General features: G+C 48.0%; 1 protein-coding gene across 1 annotated transcript in view; it reads left to right on the forward strand.

Moving 5' to 3' along the window:
• lrp8 (low density lipoprotein receptor-related protein 8, apolipoprotein e receptor) overlaps positions 1–15,000 on the forward strand; it is a gene marked incomplete at its 3' end in the record, with an annotated part of 194,081 nt that overhangs the window by 136,789 nt on the left and 42,292 nt on the right. Inside the window, 5 exon segments of the mRNA XM_084436357.1 lie at positions 6,320–6,694; positions 8,764–8,886; positions 10,519–10,641; positions 11,841–11,960; positions 12,161–12,286. Of these exon segments, the coding sequence (XP_084292483.1) occupies positions 6,320–6,694; positions 8,764–8,886; positions 10,519–10,641; positions 11,841–11,960; positions 12,161–12,286 (867 nt within the window).

Here is a 15,000-nt window from a genome sequence, read left to right on the forward strand (position 1 = left end):
ATGTACAGTAGTACATAAAAAACGACCTATCACTCTCTCATAGGCCTGTCACAATTATTAATGATTGTCAAACTAATCGAGCACTAATAGTGTACTATTTCATAACGGTTGCAGTTCCAGGCTGTGGCTGTGATGTATGATGGCTTCTAGAAGCAAGCTAGCTATCTAACGCAGCAAGCAGGTAGCTCAACCAGACCACAGGCTCTGGCTACAGTAGCTGTCCTTGGCTGCTGGCCAGCCTCCATTACAGCAACTTCAGCCTCCAGACCATTATTTTATAACAGATCAAGAAACTTTGGAGAAGTCTGCCCACATAAGAAACAGAGGACATGTACAGTAGTGTGTGTGTGTGTGTGTTTGAAGGTGTGTGTGTGTGTGTGTGTGTGTGTGTGTGAGAGAGAGAGAGAAGTGTGTGCGTGTTTGTGTGTGTGTGTGAAGGTGAGAGGGTGTGTGTGTGTGTGTTTGTGTGTGAGAGAGAGAGAGAAAAGTGTGCGTGTTTGTGTGTGTCTGTGTGTGTGAAGGTGAGAGGGTGTGTGTGTGTGGGTGGGTGGGTGTGTGAGAGAGTGAGTGAGAGAGAGAGAGAGAAAAGTGTGTGTGCGCGCGCCCCACTTGAATTTGGCTCAGATACTCTCTCCATTAATGTCCCTCTCTCCATTAACGTCCCTCTCATGTATAATCCGTTCACACTGGGCTGTGTCGGGGTAATGATATGTGGGCTCAAATCCACCCTCCGCTCCCCCGGAGGCCCTCTGCCCTTGCTTCCCAGATAGCTCCCCCTCTCCCCCCTCTCTCCCCCGCCGATCTCGCTCGGAGAGGAGGTCTCTCGGCCGGCTCTCCTCGCGGCTCGAAGGGAAATACAGAGAAAGCAAGATGCCAGATTAGTCCATTAATCTGATTACGCTCAGAAACACCGGATGAAAGCTAGCTGTGGGTGTAGGGGATTACAGTGGTGCACCGCCCTGTTGAGAAGAAGCAGTATCAAATGATTAATATGTCATTGAGAGGTGATGGCTGTGATTAATATGTCATTGAGAGGTGATGGCTGTGTAGATGTCAGGCGTCCGTGTTTGTTGTACACACATAATGACGTGTTTCTGCGGCCGGTCAGTTGCTGTGCGTGAATCGTTACATCACAACCAGGCTAATTGTATTCGGAGATTTTTGTTTTTGCATTATCTTCCAGTTCCGCACGTCAGCGGAGTGGAACCTTGATGTGATTAGCCCCCCCCCGACCACACAGGAACCATGGGACGCCTACCGTGAACGCGATGGCGACGGTCGACTCGAGCTCCCTGGAATCAAATTAGTTCATCTTTTCCTCGCACCACCAGCTGTGACTACAGGTCCACCCAGCAGCACAGAATATTCTCTCTGATGGCTTTCATCCACCACTGTACCTTGTATGCAAAATCTGTCTGGCCATCTCTATACTGTCTGTATATCTCTATACTGTATGTGCGCAGGCAGACCCACTGATTGAGCTTCATCTACTATACTCTCCTGGGACTGGTCCCTATAGCTACTGGTCCCTAGATACTGGTCCCTAGATACTTGTGCACTTTTCTTCTTAGAAGCCGAAGCCATCATGGCCTGCGCTCACAGAGCGCCCTGCAGCTGACTGTTCTGAGTGTTAACACTGTGAAGGGGAACTGCTTTTAAATATGCTGCCCCTTCTGATTGGAACACCCTCCAAGAGGACTTAAAACTGATCTCATATGACGCCTTGGAGGAAATCCTAAAGGATTTGGAGCTTGGAAGTAGTGGGAAGTGTCTCTGTCCCATATCTCCTATACTGCCTATGCACTCCTGAAACGTTCTATCAATGTTTTATTGTTGTTCTGTATGTATGAAACCTGGATGGTTATGTGTTTTTTTTACTGTGCTGCCCTCTTGGCCAGGTCACTCTTGAAAAAGAGATTTCCATTAATCTCAACGAGTTTTTATCTAGTTAAATAAAGGTTCAATAAAAAAAAATCTGTGCCCTCTCCCAGCTGGTATGATGCTGCTAGGACCTGTCAGATCGGATTCAAATATTGTCATTGTCTCGTTGATATGCCAGTCTCGCCCACTGTCTGTTCTGATGCTTTTGGATTGAGCTTTCCAGCGGTATCCCATCAAGCTCCCAACAGGGACCAGATATGTTTCTCATCATCGTCGTCACAAGCTGAATCAGAATTGAAATCAGCATATACAGAGTGAACATGTGCCCCTAGTGGATGTCCTTCACGTTCTTCTGAACTAAGTCTCCTGATAAGTTCCTGCTACCTCCCTCTCCCTCTCTCAGCTAGCTGTATGCCATGTGGCCCCAGTGCCAGACTAGTCAGAGTCTGGTCTCCTCCCAGCGGACAGGGGCCACCAGGAGGGTGTTTCATTTGGGCTGAAAGGATTTCAGAACCATTATTTTTGCCAGGCTGATAAGACATGTTGGTTACAGAGGTGCCATCAGACAAAAGGTTCCCTAAACACCCACAGATCTTTCCCAACCGTCTCTCCTGACGTGGTGGGCCTGTATTGAGTCTGTTGTCTCTAGCGTTTGGGATGGTGCTGTCAGACCAGTAGGGGGACTCTTGGGGCCCGTCGGCCTCTGCCTGCCAGCCTGGGTGCTCCTCGTCTTCAAAGCTCTAATGTAGTCAAAGTAGAAATAAATACTAATGATGGGACCCTAGGGAGGGTTTGACTAACAGGCCATCCACACACACACACACACACCCACACACACACATGCATACAGTGCATGCTCACACATACACAAACACACGAAACGCAGGCCCGTACGGCTTTCCTGTCAGGAGTTCACACGTGCGTTGCTTTATCTGACAATATTCCTCCCAAAGCACCGCGGTCTTTAGTCCGCTAAGTTCCAGTGACAGTTCTGATGGCCAGAGCCCACATCAGAGCCTTGATACAGATACAGGGGTTCCCTCGCCCTCCGGGGACCTAGCAGTGGGAGGCTTGCGGCTGCCTTAATGATACTAACTTAATATGTCGCTTCCTCTCTTAGTGAACGCCACATTAGCTCCTCATCGCAAAATAACAGCTCAGTGCGCCGGCTGCAGGGAACATGGGCAGTAGAGTTGTTGTTGCTGCTGTAGTAGTTGCTCTTGACAAATCTATTTTTCATAGACACAATTATTCATATGATCAGTCGTAGTTGTCAGCGTAGCATGCATATGTCAGCTTGTTGTGTTGTTGCTCCGCGGCTCATTAGCCAAAACTAGAAATGCACCCTCCGGGTTTTGCCTCCCGCTCAATCCTCTGCGTTTGGTTGCTTGATTTTAGCATTTAGCGTTTAGCATCAGTGATGGAAAATCCGGGTTCCAGCGGAGTTTGAGATGATGTGTGGTCTGGCTGTCGTGTGTCATGTCGGAGACCACACCCGATGACCCGGATCCTAACTGACGTTTCTCCGGCCTCCAGCTCGGCTGATGCTGTCTCATTCAATACTACGCTCCAGAAAGTTACAGCCAGTCAGATAACATGGGCTAGCAGTGTGTGTGTGTGCGTGAGGAGAACTGTTTTCAGTACTGCACCTCTGATGAAAACCACACTGGATCTTTTTTTTTTTCTTTTTTTTCAGTTTCTCCTCCCCTCTCCTATACAGTTTGTATATTCCCCCCTTCACTTCTTATAATTAAGTAATAACAGATTTTTTTTTTCCTTTTTAAAGGGAATTCAATTCTGCTAATAAAATATGAGAAAAACAAAAACGGCCAGTGTCTCTAAGGTTCATCGTCCCCGGGGCTCACGGGTATTTGTCTCTAAGGTTCATCTTCCCCGGGGCTCACGGGTATCTGTCTCTAAGGTTCATCGTCCCCAGGGCTCACGGGTATCTGTCTCTAAGGTTCATCTTCCCCGGGGCTCATGGGTATTTGTCTCTAAGGTTCATCTTCCCCGGGGCTCATGGGTATTTGTCTCTAAGGTTCATCGTCCCCGGGGCTCATGGGTATTTGTCTCTAAGGTTCATCTTCCCCGGGGCTCACGGGTATCTGTCTCTAAGGTTCATCTTCCCCGGGGCTCACGGGTATCTGTCTCTAAGGTTCATCGTCCCCGGGGCTCACGGGTATCTGTCTCTAAGGTTCATCTTCCCCGGGGCTCATGGGTATTTGTCTCTAAGGTTCATCTTCCCCGGGGCTCATGGGTATTTGTCTCTAAGGTTCATCGTCCCCGGGGCTCACGGGTATTTGTCTCTAAGGTTCATCTTCCCCGGGGCTCATGGGTATTTGTCTCTAAGGTTCATCTTCCCCGGGGCTCACGGGTATCTGTCTCTAAGGTTCATCTTCCCCGGGGCTCACGGGTATCCAGCAGGCCGGTGCTCGTTGATCCGTAGGCCATCCACAAGCCAGTGGAGGCGACGCGCCGGTTGTCTTGAGCGCTTTGCGGGGAGTCAAAGTAGTGTTCCTCATTTTTGTATGAGACCTGGAGACGGGCTGAATGGAGCAGGAGGAATTTTATTCTGGATCTTATCAAATATGTCATTGTTGTCCATGTATAATTTGCCTATTTTCTCCAATACGAAATGAAGTTTGGAGATAGGGATATAGTTTCTGGGAAGTGATGGCTCAAGGCTTGGCTGAATATTAGCATGTACTGTATAAAGTAATCAAGCACACATGCAGAGCTATAAGGGAGCTATTCACAAAATATTTAGGCCTAAGGAGCTAAAACATGAATAATGTATATATAACTTATTCTATCCTTCATTTTCTATATCTAAATGTATATATATTCCCTGTCTTGTTCTGTATATTTTCTTTGTGCAAAAAAGTTCTTTTTTTTTTTTTTTTTTTACTGTATCGATACTGTACCGCTGAACATCGATACAGTATCATCAGTGTCCCACTGTACACAGTACCGTTTCTAAACTTGAATTTCCCACTTGGGGGATGTTAAAGCTACGTTGACCATGACCTTGACATCTGGTAGTGGAGTTAAGGCTCTGACACCAGGTACCCTTCCAACAGGAGCAATAAGCTCGTACTCCAATGTTCACTCCACACACAACCGAGCTGACCTTCCTCCCCAAGGAGGGACAGCTGACCGTGATTGGTTATAGATGGAAGAGAGGAAATTGTTCAACCAGAATAATAGTCACTAGTAATATTAATTAATTCAAATGAATATCCTTGTCAAGCTGGAAGGCTTAGAGCGCTGTTTTCTAGAGAACATTCTCTCTTAACTTTCTCAGCTGTGTGTGTGTGTGTGTGTGTGTGTGTGTGTGTGTGTGTGTGTGTGTGTGTGTGTGTGTGTGTGTGTGTGTGTATGTGTGTGTGCTGTATTTGTGTGTATGTGTGCGTCAGTGTCCACAAAGACACATGGGTGACTCTAGAAGCACCTCATCTCTAATACACCTCATGTTTATCAATCAATTAGCCAGACTGGGGAGGGCCAATTAGTATTCATCAGATGGGATAATTAGCTGCAAATCCAATTGGCTATTATAATCAGTCCCGGTCGCTGGGAGGAGAGCAGTGTGGGGGGACGCTGGGTGGGTAGGAGAAACTCAAGTGATACACACACTCTCACACACACGCACACACACATACACATACACTCTCTCTCACACACACACACACACACACACACACACACACACACACACTCACACACACACACACACACACACTCACACACACACACACTCACACACTCACACACACAGACAAACACACACACACACACACACACAGGAGAGTGAGGTGCACCGAGGGACAAGCATGCCCTTTTCACCAGAATACATGAATCATATTGATTTGGGCCATTGTGGGAATGGGATAATGTCAGCGTTGGGAAATGGCAAAACTATTTTACCGTGCTGTGTGACAATACACACACACACACACGCCTCACAAAGCTTGAGAGGGCGAGCGAGAGAGTGAGAGACTGCCCGGTCTCAGTATAAATGGCTGTTTCCGAGCCTATATAAAAGGCTATAAAACTCAATACCCCAGCACCTCGGGCAAGTCCTGCCTTTAGTTTAGCTGACCCTATTAAGACTGGGCCGGCCGCTTAGCGCTGCATGCTAAAAGACATTTAGCATCTGCTTGCGTTGGCGACGGCCAGGGCTCAGGGCCTAGGCCTCGGGCCATCTGGGCTGGAGGAGGAATCAATGGGGTTAGCCTCACTGTCAGAGGCAACCCCCCCCCCGGCTCTCTATTAGCATGGCGCTAACGCTAGCCCCAGGACACAGCCAATGCCCCCTATTACTGAATGTTCTCTGTAGTGTTTCTAGCCTATTCCTCACTTCACACTTCCTCTCCTCTCTCCAAGAGCTGTGAGTCACCCCTGCACATCCTCCTCTCTCTCCTCTCCCCCTCCCCAGACGCCAAGGCCTGCCCCGCCAAGGAGTTCCGCTGCCGTAACGGGAAGTGCGTGGCGCCCTCCTTCGCGTGCGACGGCACCGACGACTGCGGGGACGGCAGCGACGAGGAGAGGTGCCCGCCGCCCGCCTGCGGCCCCCACGAGTTCCGCTGCGACGACTCCGAGTGCGTCCCGGCGCTGTGGCGCTGCGACGGCGACCCAGACTGCGGGGACAAGTCGGACGAGTCGAGCGAGCGCTGCAGCCGACGCACGGAGCCCCAGAAGCCGCGATGCCCGGCGGGCGAGTTCCAGTGCGGCAGCGGAGAATGCGTCCACCAGAACTGGAAGTGCGACGGAGACGCCGACTGCAAGGACAAGTCCGACGAGGCCAACTGCCGTGAGTCGCGCTCCTCTCACACCGCAGCGTGTTCTATCAATCCTGACCGATTGCGAAAGCGGTTTGTGTCACGCACGGGAGGTATAAGATTGGATCTGTAAACCCCTCACATTACAAGATCATCTGGGCCGAATATCGATACCGACCAACATTCCAGACCAGATTTCTTCTCCAATTGTCGGGAGGGGTGACATGAATGAGAGATGAATCGGCCCAAAAATCCTGTAGTGTGAGCCCGGCATCAGCGACCTCCGGGGGGGGGGGGGAGGGGGCGACTTTCAGGGGCGTGGAAAAGCTTTATGTCACGGTCACCTTTTGTTAAGCGTCAAAACCGTGTAACGGAATAGGACTTCATAGAGACGTAAAGCAGGTTACTGTGTGCGAGCCTAATGTAGAAAGATTTGAAATGTGAACGTGGACGTTATAAGTATAAGAACTGTATGTGTGCGTATTACTGTGTGAATGTCTGTATGCACACTCTGAACAAAGAGCCTTTAAGACCACATTTACAGCAGACAGTGATGAGAAGATTCATGCTGGAATTGCCACGGCGATCACCGAGTGTGTGTGTGTGTATGTGGTTGCCATGCAACAGTGTGACGAGCAGAGCAGCAGAGAGTCGTTGAGTATGAGTGTGACTCTTGAGCCTGACCTTCCATCAGTAGTACACTGATCCACATCCCACTCTCAGACGCACACACACACACACACACACACACACACACACACACACACAAACACAAACACGCGCTCGCACACTAAGGACTGTAATCAGCACAGAATGGTTGTTTTGTCTGCTGGGGGAACTGTGAGAGTTGTCCAGACCATTCTGGTGTCTGCAGCATTGTTCTAGTAGAGATCACATGGCCTTGGGAACCCTCTGTCTCAGTGTGTTTAGGGAGAACAAACATATGTGGTGAGAGTTAGAGACGAGACAAGCCTGGGGTTAGAGACCAGACAAGCCTGGGGTTAGAGACCAGACAAGCCTGGGGTTAGAGACGAGACAAGCCTGGGGTTAGAGACCAGACAAGCCTGGGGTTAGAGACCAGACAAGCCTGGGGTTAGAGACCAGACAAGCCTGGGGTTAGAGACCAGACAAGCCTGGGGTTAGAGACCAGACAAGCCTGGGGTTAGAGACCAGACAAGCCTGGGGTTAGAGACCAGACAAGCCTGGGGTTAGAGACCAGACAACATGACTCACATCTCCAGTCTGGCCTCATGTAGGGGAGGATATTTGCTGAAGCTACTGCTGCATTCATGCAGAGGATTTATCCTAATTAGCTAGATCCCAATCACTCCTCTGATAGTATCAGCACACTTATGAGACTGGATCAGGCCTACCGCCGCTGCTGTTAGCATCAGTCCGGCTCTTTGTGGGTGTGTGTGTGTGTGTGTGTGTGTGTGTGTGTGTGTCCCCAGGGTGTTACCCTGGTTTTATAGACGTGTCTGGGTTTGTCTGTGGTGTTTCTTCTTCAGAAAAGCCTGCAGTGTTTTGAATCGCTAAAGGTGTGTACTTTATGGGAAATCTTCCAATATAGTTATTGCGTTGGCATCCCTGTGCCCCCACAGCAATTGATCATCTGTGACTCCCTTCGTCCGGCGTCGCAACTCCAAAGTGCAGCCCATGAATAATTAAAGAGCCAGTTAAAAAGATGAATGGGTGAAATAATATCCACCACCACCCACACTGCTAGAAGAGCACAAACAACAGCCTGGGTGTACAGTCCTTGACGCGTTTCACCCAGGGCAGTGTGTAAATACCCCCCGCCCGCTGCTCATCCCCGGGTTTGTGGGAGTGGTGTGTGTGACTGATTGCTGGAGGTGGGAGGGGCCTCCGCGCGGGGGCCCTCTGAGGCTGGAGCGCAGCTCGTTAGCGCAGTCGCTCTCTCCCTGACAGGAGCCGCGGGGTTGCATCTCTGGAGACGCTGGGAAGTTAGATGAGATGTTAACGGTTGCTTTTCTGTGTGCGTGCGTGTGCGCGCGTGTGTATGTGCGTGTGTGTGGGTGGGCATGTGTGTGTGTCCGTGTGTGTGTGTGCGCCCGTGTGTGTGTGTGTCCCACTCCCACAGCTCTCCTGACCTGCCGCCCTGATGAGTTCCAGTGCGGTGACGGCTCCTGTATCCATGGCACCAAGCAGTGTAACCGGGTCCACGACTGTCCCGATTTCAGCGACGAAGCAGGCTGCACCAACAGTGGGTGGAGCCTACTCACAAGCCCTCCCTTTCCAGATTGTTCCTCTGTGTCCATCCAGGCCACGCATCTGTAGATACCGTAGATACTTGTTTCAAAGATATAAGCTAGATTTTTATCATTCTACTGTATCTTGAATAATAGAGTGCCGGAATCTTCCGGAATCTGCAGACCCATGTATCACATGTTCCTTCACATTTGCCTGCAACAGTAGACATTTTACGATGCAATATCTTTTAAGGTATCATTCATTTTATCATAAGCTACCCCATACAAACTCATTAGAGCTCATCTGATTTCCTGAAGAATGCGTCCATCTTGTTTGAAGCAGCAGTACAGAAAAGACTGTTTCTATCTGTCCTCGTTGCTACGGGGGATGGGTTGTTAGAAACGGTGCCTGTATGTTTTCTGCTGTATTCCTGGGTTTCAGCTGTATGTTTTCTGCTCTATTCCTGGGTTTCAGCTGAATGTTTTTTATTCTTTTCTAGCCTTTTTTCTGTTTGTACTGTATCCACTGTACTGACTCAAGGTCACCATCACTAGTGTTGACACTTGGCTTTGTGTACGAGACACTGTTTTGAAGTAATGAACCCCGAATCGATTTCCGAGTGTTCAGACTCAGCGTTGCCAAATGGTTTGGAGTCTGAATAGTTTGTGTTTTTCTTTTCTATGTGTGTGTGCGTGTGCGTGTGTGTGTGTGTGTGTGTGTGTGTGTGTGTGTGTGTGTGTGTGTGTACTAGTGTACAGAGGCTAGCTCGCTCAGCATGCATGTACAGTAAGTGTGAGAGGGAGCTGTGGCAGAGTGCATTGTGAACTCCAGCTGAGCCACACACACACTCTCACACACACACACCCACACACACACACCTGGATTGCAGCCAGAGAGCATCAGATTACAGAGCCATGGACTCGGATGTAGAACAGTGTAGCTCGTACTGTATTACTAACATCACTGGTTTTTGACACTGCTAGAATGTGTAAAATTGGGACCTTTTCTCTAAAAGGGTCACTAATAGGTTTGGGGTCAAAAGGTCTTTTAGATCTCAGGCCTACACTAGACAGGTCATATGGCATGAGTCCATTACAATAACAAAACACGCTTAGTCTTAAAGGGGTAGTTCCGAATTTTGGACACAGAGCCAGGACTTTTCCATAATGGTGTTGATTGATGGAGAACATTTTCTGCTGATTCCATGCCTTTCGGCTGATTCCTGTCTCGGTTCGGGACGTTTGCATATTTGATTTGATTTGGGTGCACTGTGGAGTGTTTAAGGGACTTTTCTTTGAATGCTATCCGTTTCTGCTGCATTGCACTAGCATTAGCATGCCGCTAACACCAGAATGAGAGACAGCGTGGAATCAGCTGAAAATGTTTCCCATCAATCAACAACATTATGGGTAAGTCGTAAATGAGGCTCTATGTAAAATAATAAACACCCAATCGTACCACAGTTCGCTCTCATTTCAGGGACTACAATAAGGAACAACGTTTGGGGTTTCAATACCTTGGGATACATTGGTTTTGAATGCCACCAGCTGTTTCAACTGAGGAAGCACTGCAAGTTGCTTGGGATTGAATGCTTTTTCGAGGTGTTCGTCTAACACACTTGTTGTTGTTGTTGTTGTTCTCGTAGCGACCAAATGCGAAGGGCCCCGGAAGTTCCGGTGTAAGAACGGAGAGTGTATCGACGGCAGCAAGGTCTGTGACAACATCAAAGACTGCAAGGATTGGTCAGACGAACCCATGAAGGAATGCGGTAAGAGTGATACAAACAAACACACACACACACACACACTCATTCACTCACTTATTGACGCACACACACAAACATCCGCGTTAGTATCCACTTTGTATGCAGATGATCACTTGTGTGGTAATAGGAGCTTCATCTGATCAAGGGAGAGTAAATCGGTAAGTCTCAGCTTGCTCATTAGGATCAAAGGCCTGCTCTGGTTCAGTGTTCGCAATGGGTACAACGTGAGCGGACTACATTACCCACAAACCACCACATGGATTAGCTATACACCATAGATAATTACTTCTACTACAGCTCAGTCCCCAGGGTAGAGAGGTCTTCAGTGCACTTGGATGAACTCGAAATCAATTTAAAGCCTTGAACATGATTATTATTGTTTTGGAGGCAGATTATTTGTGTCATTGATGATGAGATATTGATGCCAATGTTGAAAGTAGATACTGTAGGTATTAGAAGTTGTACATGTTATCTAAGCAGTCCAGTGGACTGTAGGTCATAATATATACAATATTTCTCCATGTTGTACTACACTAAGTGCCTTGTTTGTTAATAGGATTGATAGATTACAGAGAAATCACCTGCCTGATTGTTGGGCACCCCCCCCCTTCTCTCTCTCTCTCTGTCTCTCTCTCTGTCCCTCTCTTTCTCTCTCTCTGTCTCTGTCTCTGTCTCTCTCTCTCTCTGTCTCACTCTCTCTCTCTCTCTCCGTCTCTGTCTCTCTCTAACTCTCCTGTTCACTCTCTCTTTCAAGTGTACCTGTAGTCCTGATTTTAATCTTTAATGTGAAGCAGTAATGAACTGCCAGTTTATCCCACGTTTCTCTCCCCTGCTGGGTATTAAAGAGGAGGAGAGGGAGGGAGGGGGGGGTGTAGAGGGAGGGAGGGTTGGGGGGGGGGTGGAGGGACTGGCTCCAGGTACAGTATATCAGAGTAATAATTCTGGTCCCAATAGGTCCTGGTCACAATTTTGATACGGACACACGCAAGCACACACACACACACACATCGTGCACAGCACATGCACAAACATTTGGAAAAAAAAACCTTTGTCCAAAATGTGGCTGTACACAACCATTCTTTACAACTAGATTTGTTGGATTTGTCATTCAGATGTCTTTGTGATTCAGAGACAATACTAAACTGTCAAACAGAAAAACTGAATAGTTTGTTTCATCGGTATTCGGCTCCCTCCCCCTCCAGGTCTGAACGAGTGCGCAGACAACAATGGCGGCTGCTCGCACATCTGCAGAGACAGGAGGATGGGCTACGAGTGTGACTGCCCCTCCGGCTACAAGCTACTGGACAAAAAGACCTGTGGAGGTAGAATGTCCCCCACTACGCTCAGAGTGCTCCTCCGCTCTGCGCTGTTCTGATGGGTTTTATTCTATTTTTTCTCTGTTCCGCTCTATTCTATTGTGTTGTATTGTATTAGAATACCCACCCACCCCCCCCATCCTGTCTGCCCCTGTCCGCCCAGCTGTCGGCATGGTAACAGATGTGTTTCTGATGTTCCTCGGCAGACATAGATGAGTGTGAGAACCCGGACGCCTGCAGCCAGACATGCATCAACTACAAAGGAGACTACAAGTGTGAATGTTACGAGGGCTACGAGATGGACCCCGTCAGCAGGACCTGCAAGGCCATGGGTGAGCCGGCCCTCAAGAGCTGCCCCAGAGTTGCACGCACACACACACACACACGCACGCACGCACACACACACACATACGCACATACACACACACACACACACACACACATACGTACACACATGCAAGCACACACATACGCACACACACACACACATGCACGCTCACGCACACACACACAATACCCACACACATACGCGCACACACACACACACACATACGCACATTCAGAGGCAAGAGACTACTGTATCTCTTTCTCTATCAATTTTTTCAATTCAGTTCAATTCAAAGGGCTTTATTGGCATGGGAAACATGTGTTTACTGTACATTGCCAAAGCAAACATCACAAAAAGTCAATGTAAATACAGATAGGTGAATTGAGTGAATAAGTGTAATATTTCTCTCTCTCTCTCTCTCTCTCTCTCTCTCTCTCTCTCACACACACACACACACACACACACACTCACCAACGCAGGGCCAGCAACATCACAGTCCTTTCTCACTCAAACAGACTTGAATGGAGGTGTTTTGTCTGATATTTGAGCAGCACAGCAAATATTTATCATCTGTGTCCGTGGGTGTTCATTTTGCGGGGGGGGGGGGGGGGTCTGACCATCGGCTCACTGTAGGACACTCATGTATTGTTGCCACCCACCCCTCCTCTGCTCCACGCTCAAGGCTCTTGGTCTGAGACAAAAAATAGTGTTGTGATTAGCGTCATCATCACCCTGAGCCTCCGTTGTTACGCTAATGACAGGACTTACAGTAAGCAGAGATCGCGCAGCGTTCTTAAGTGGTGTGGAAAAACACCATTGATTACCCTCCTAAGCCTGGATAGCAAGTCTTTATTACTGTTAGACAGAGCAAATACAGTCTGTCAGAAGCCAGGGCATTTGTTACACAAATGTGCGTGCGTGCGTGTGTGTGTGCATGCGTGCGTGCGTGCGTGTGTGGCTGGGTGTTATAAGGATGTCTCCCTGGCTGTTGAAGTGCGGGGTGGAGAGGTGCGTGGTTGATTGCAGCCCACAGTGCTGCAGACGTGGAGGTTGGATTATTACTCAGGCAGCGGCTTATTTACAGCAAGGCATGATGGGGTGGCGCCATGAATATAGAGGCGCCTGCTTTGTGATGCTGTGATAATGCGCATTTAATGAAGCTCCAGACACACGCAAACACACATTTTTACTATACACACACACACACTCAAAAAACCAAGACACAGTCCAGTGCCTCTGATCGGGCATGGCCTCGCTCTCGAGATGTGAGATATAACAGCTGAAGTGAACCCGCGCAACAGTACTAAGGCCCAATACCAATACTCCCCCTTAGCCCTAGCCCCTAGTTTTGGAGTGCCCTCGACTGGGTAGTGGCCCTTCAACATTGAGATAGATAGATATTGCTCTTATATTTCCCATGTTTTTTCACGGCACCGGCAGCTATGTTTCATATCACTGCCTCGCTTCGCAAAAGCATTGTGTGAGTTTTCATCTACCCCTTGGTTTCAAGTCAGCATCTGAAAACCCTCGTTTTAGAGGGCTGTTTGAACGTCCACTAGCCCTCGATATGCTCCCTAGCCCTAGAAGCTGGAAGGAATGGGACACACTACCCTATGCGTGAAATGTAGGGGTGGGGCCAAGGGCTAGGGCTAAAGGGGGGGTATTGGGATTGGGCCAAACCATATTTGTGGCCTGTCCCCGGGGCAAATTCAAACTCAAACCGTTCTTTCTTAAAGGACAGGTTCGGAATTTAGTAAGCCAAGGTTATGTACAATCATATACAATGGCCGATATGAAAGTTTTGTCAAACGCTGCTCTCGCGTAATATTGCCTGTCACCGCTAGCACACTCAATGGATCCATAGGTGCATAGACAAAATCCCTCACCATAAATCATCAAACCATCTCGCTTTCAAAGACTCACCGACTGGACTGGTGTCCGTTCATGTTCTGGCAAAAAAAATCGCCACAAAGTACTGTATGCTTCCGATCGGTTTTATTGATCATATTATATCCATTGATTTGTATTGACAACAAAGCCAGAGATGTTTAGATTCATCCGCGTCCCATATATGTTTTGATCAATGAACAATTCTACCTAATACTATCGATGAAATACCAGCTGCAAAGCAATCCTAGGCTTCTCGACTTGTTGTTGTGTAGACCTGTGACCTGGAAGTGGCACTTCTTCTTCTACGGTAGCCTCCAAACTCAGTCAAGACCTCCCAAAGTTCAAACGGAAGTTTACAAACATATGCACTGTGAGTGAAAATAGTTCTATGCTCTATGATCAATAAAACCAGAAGCATACTTTGCGGCGATTTTATTGTCAGAACATCAACGGACACCAGTGACGACTCGGTGAGTTTCCTGTCTTTGAAAACGAGAGTTGATGGTGTTCTTGAGGGATTTTGTCTATGCACCTATGGATCCACTGAGTGTGCTAGCGGCGACGGGCTATATCTCGCTGTATATGATCTTAAATAACCGGTAACACTTTACAATAAGGGTACATTAATAAGCATTAGTTAATGCATTATTAAGCATTTAGTAACAGTTAACTAATGTCTCTATTAATTATTTACTAATGTTATTTATGTTAACTAAGGTTAACTCACCTAACCCTAACCCTAACCTTAACTAAGGTATTAATTAACATTAGTAACCTAACCTAACGCTAAATAAGCATTAGTTAACTAATGTTTTTTGTGACCCTTAT

Source organism: Borostomias antarcticus (genome assembly GCF_949987555.1).
Source record: "Borostomias antarcticus genome assembly, chromosome: 3".
Taxonomy (NCBI): Eukaryota; Metazoa; Chordata; class Actinopteri; order Stomiiformes; family Stomiidae; genus Borostomias; species Borostomias antarcticus.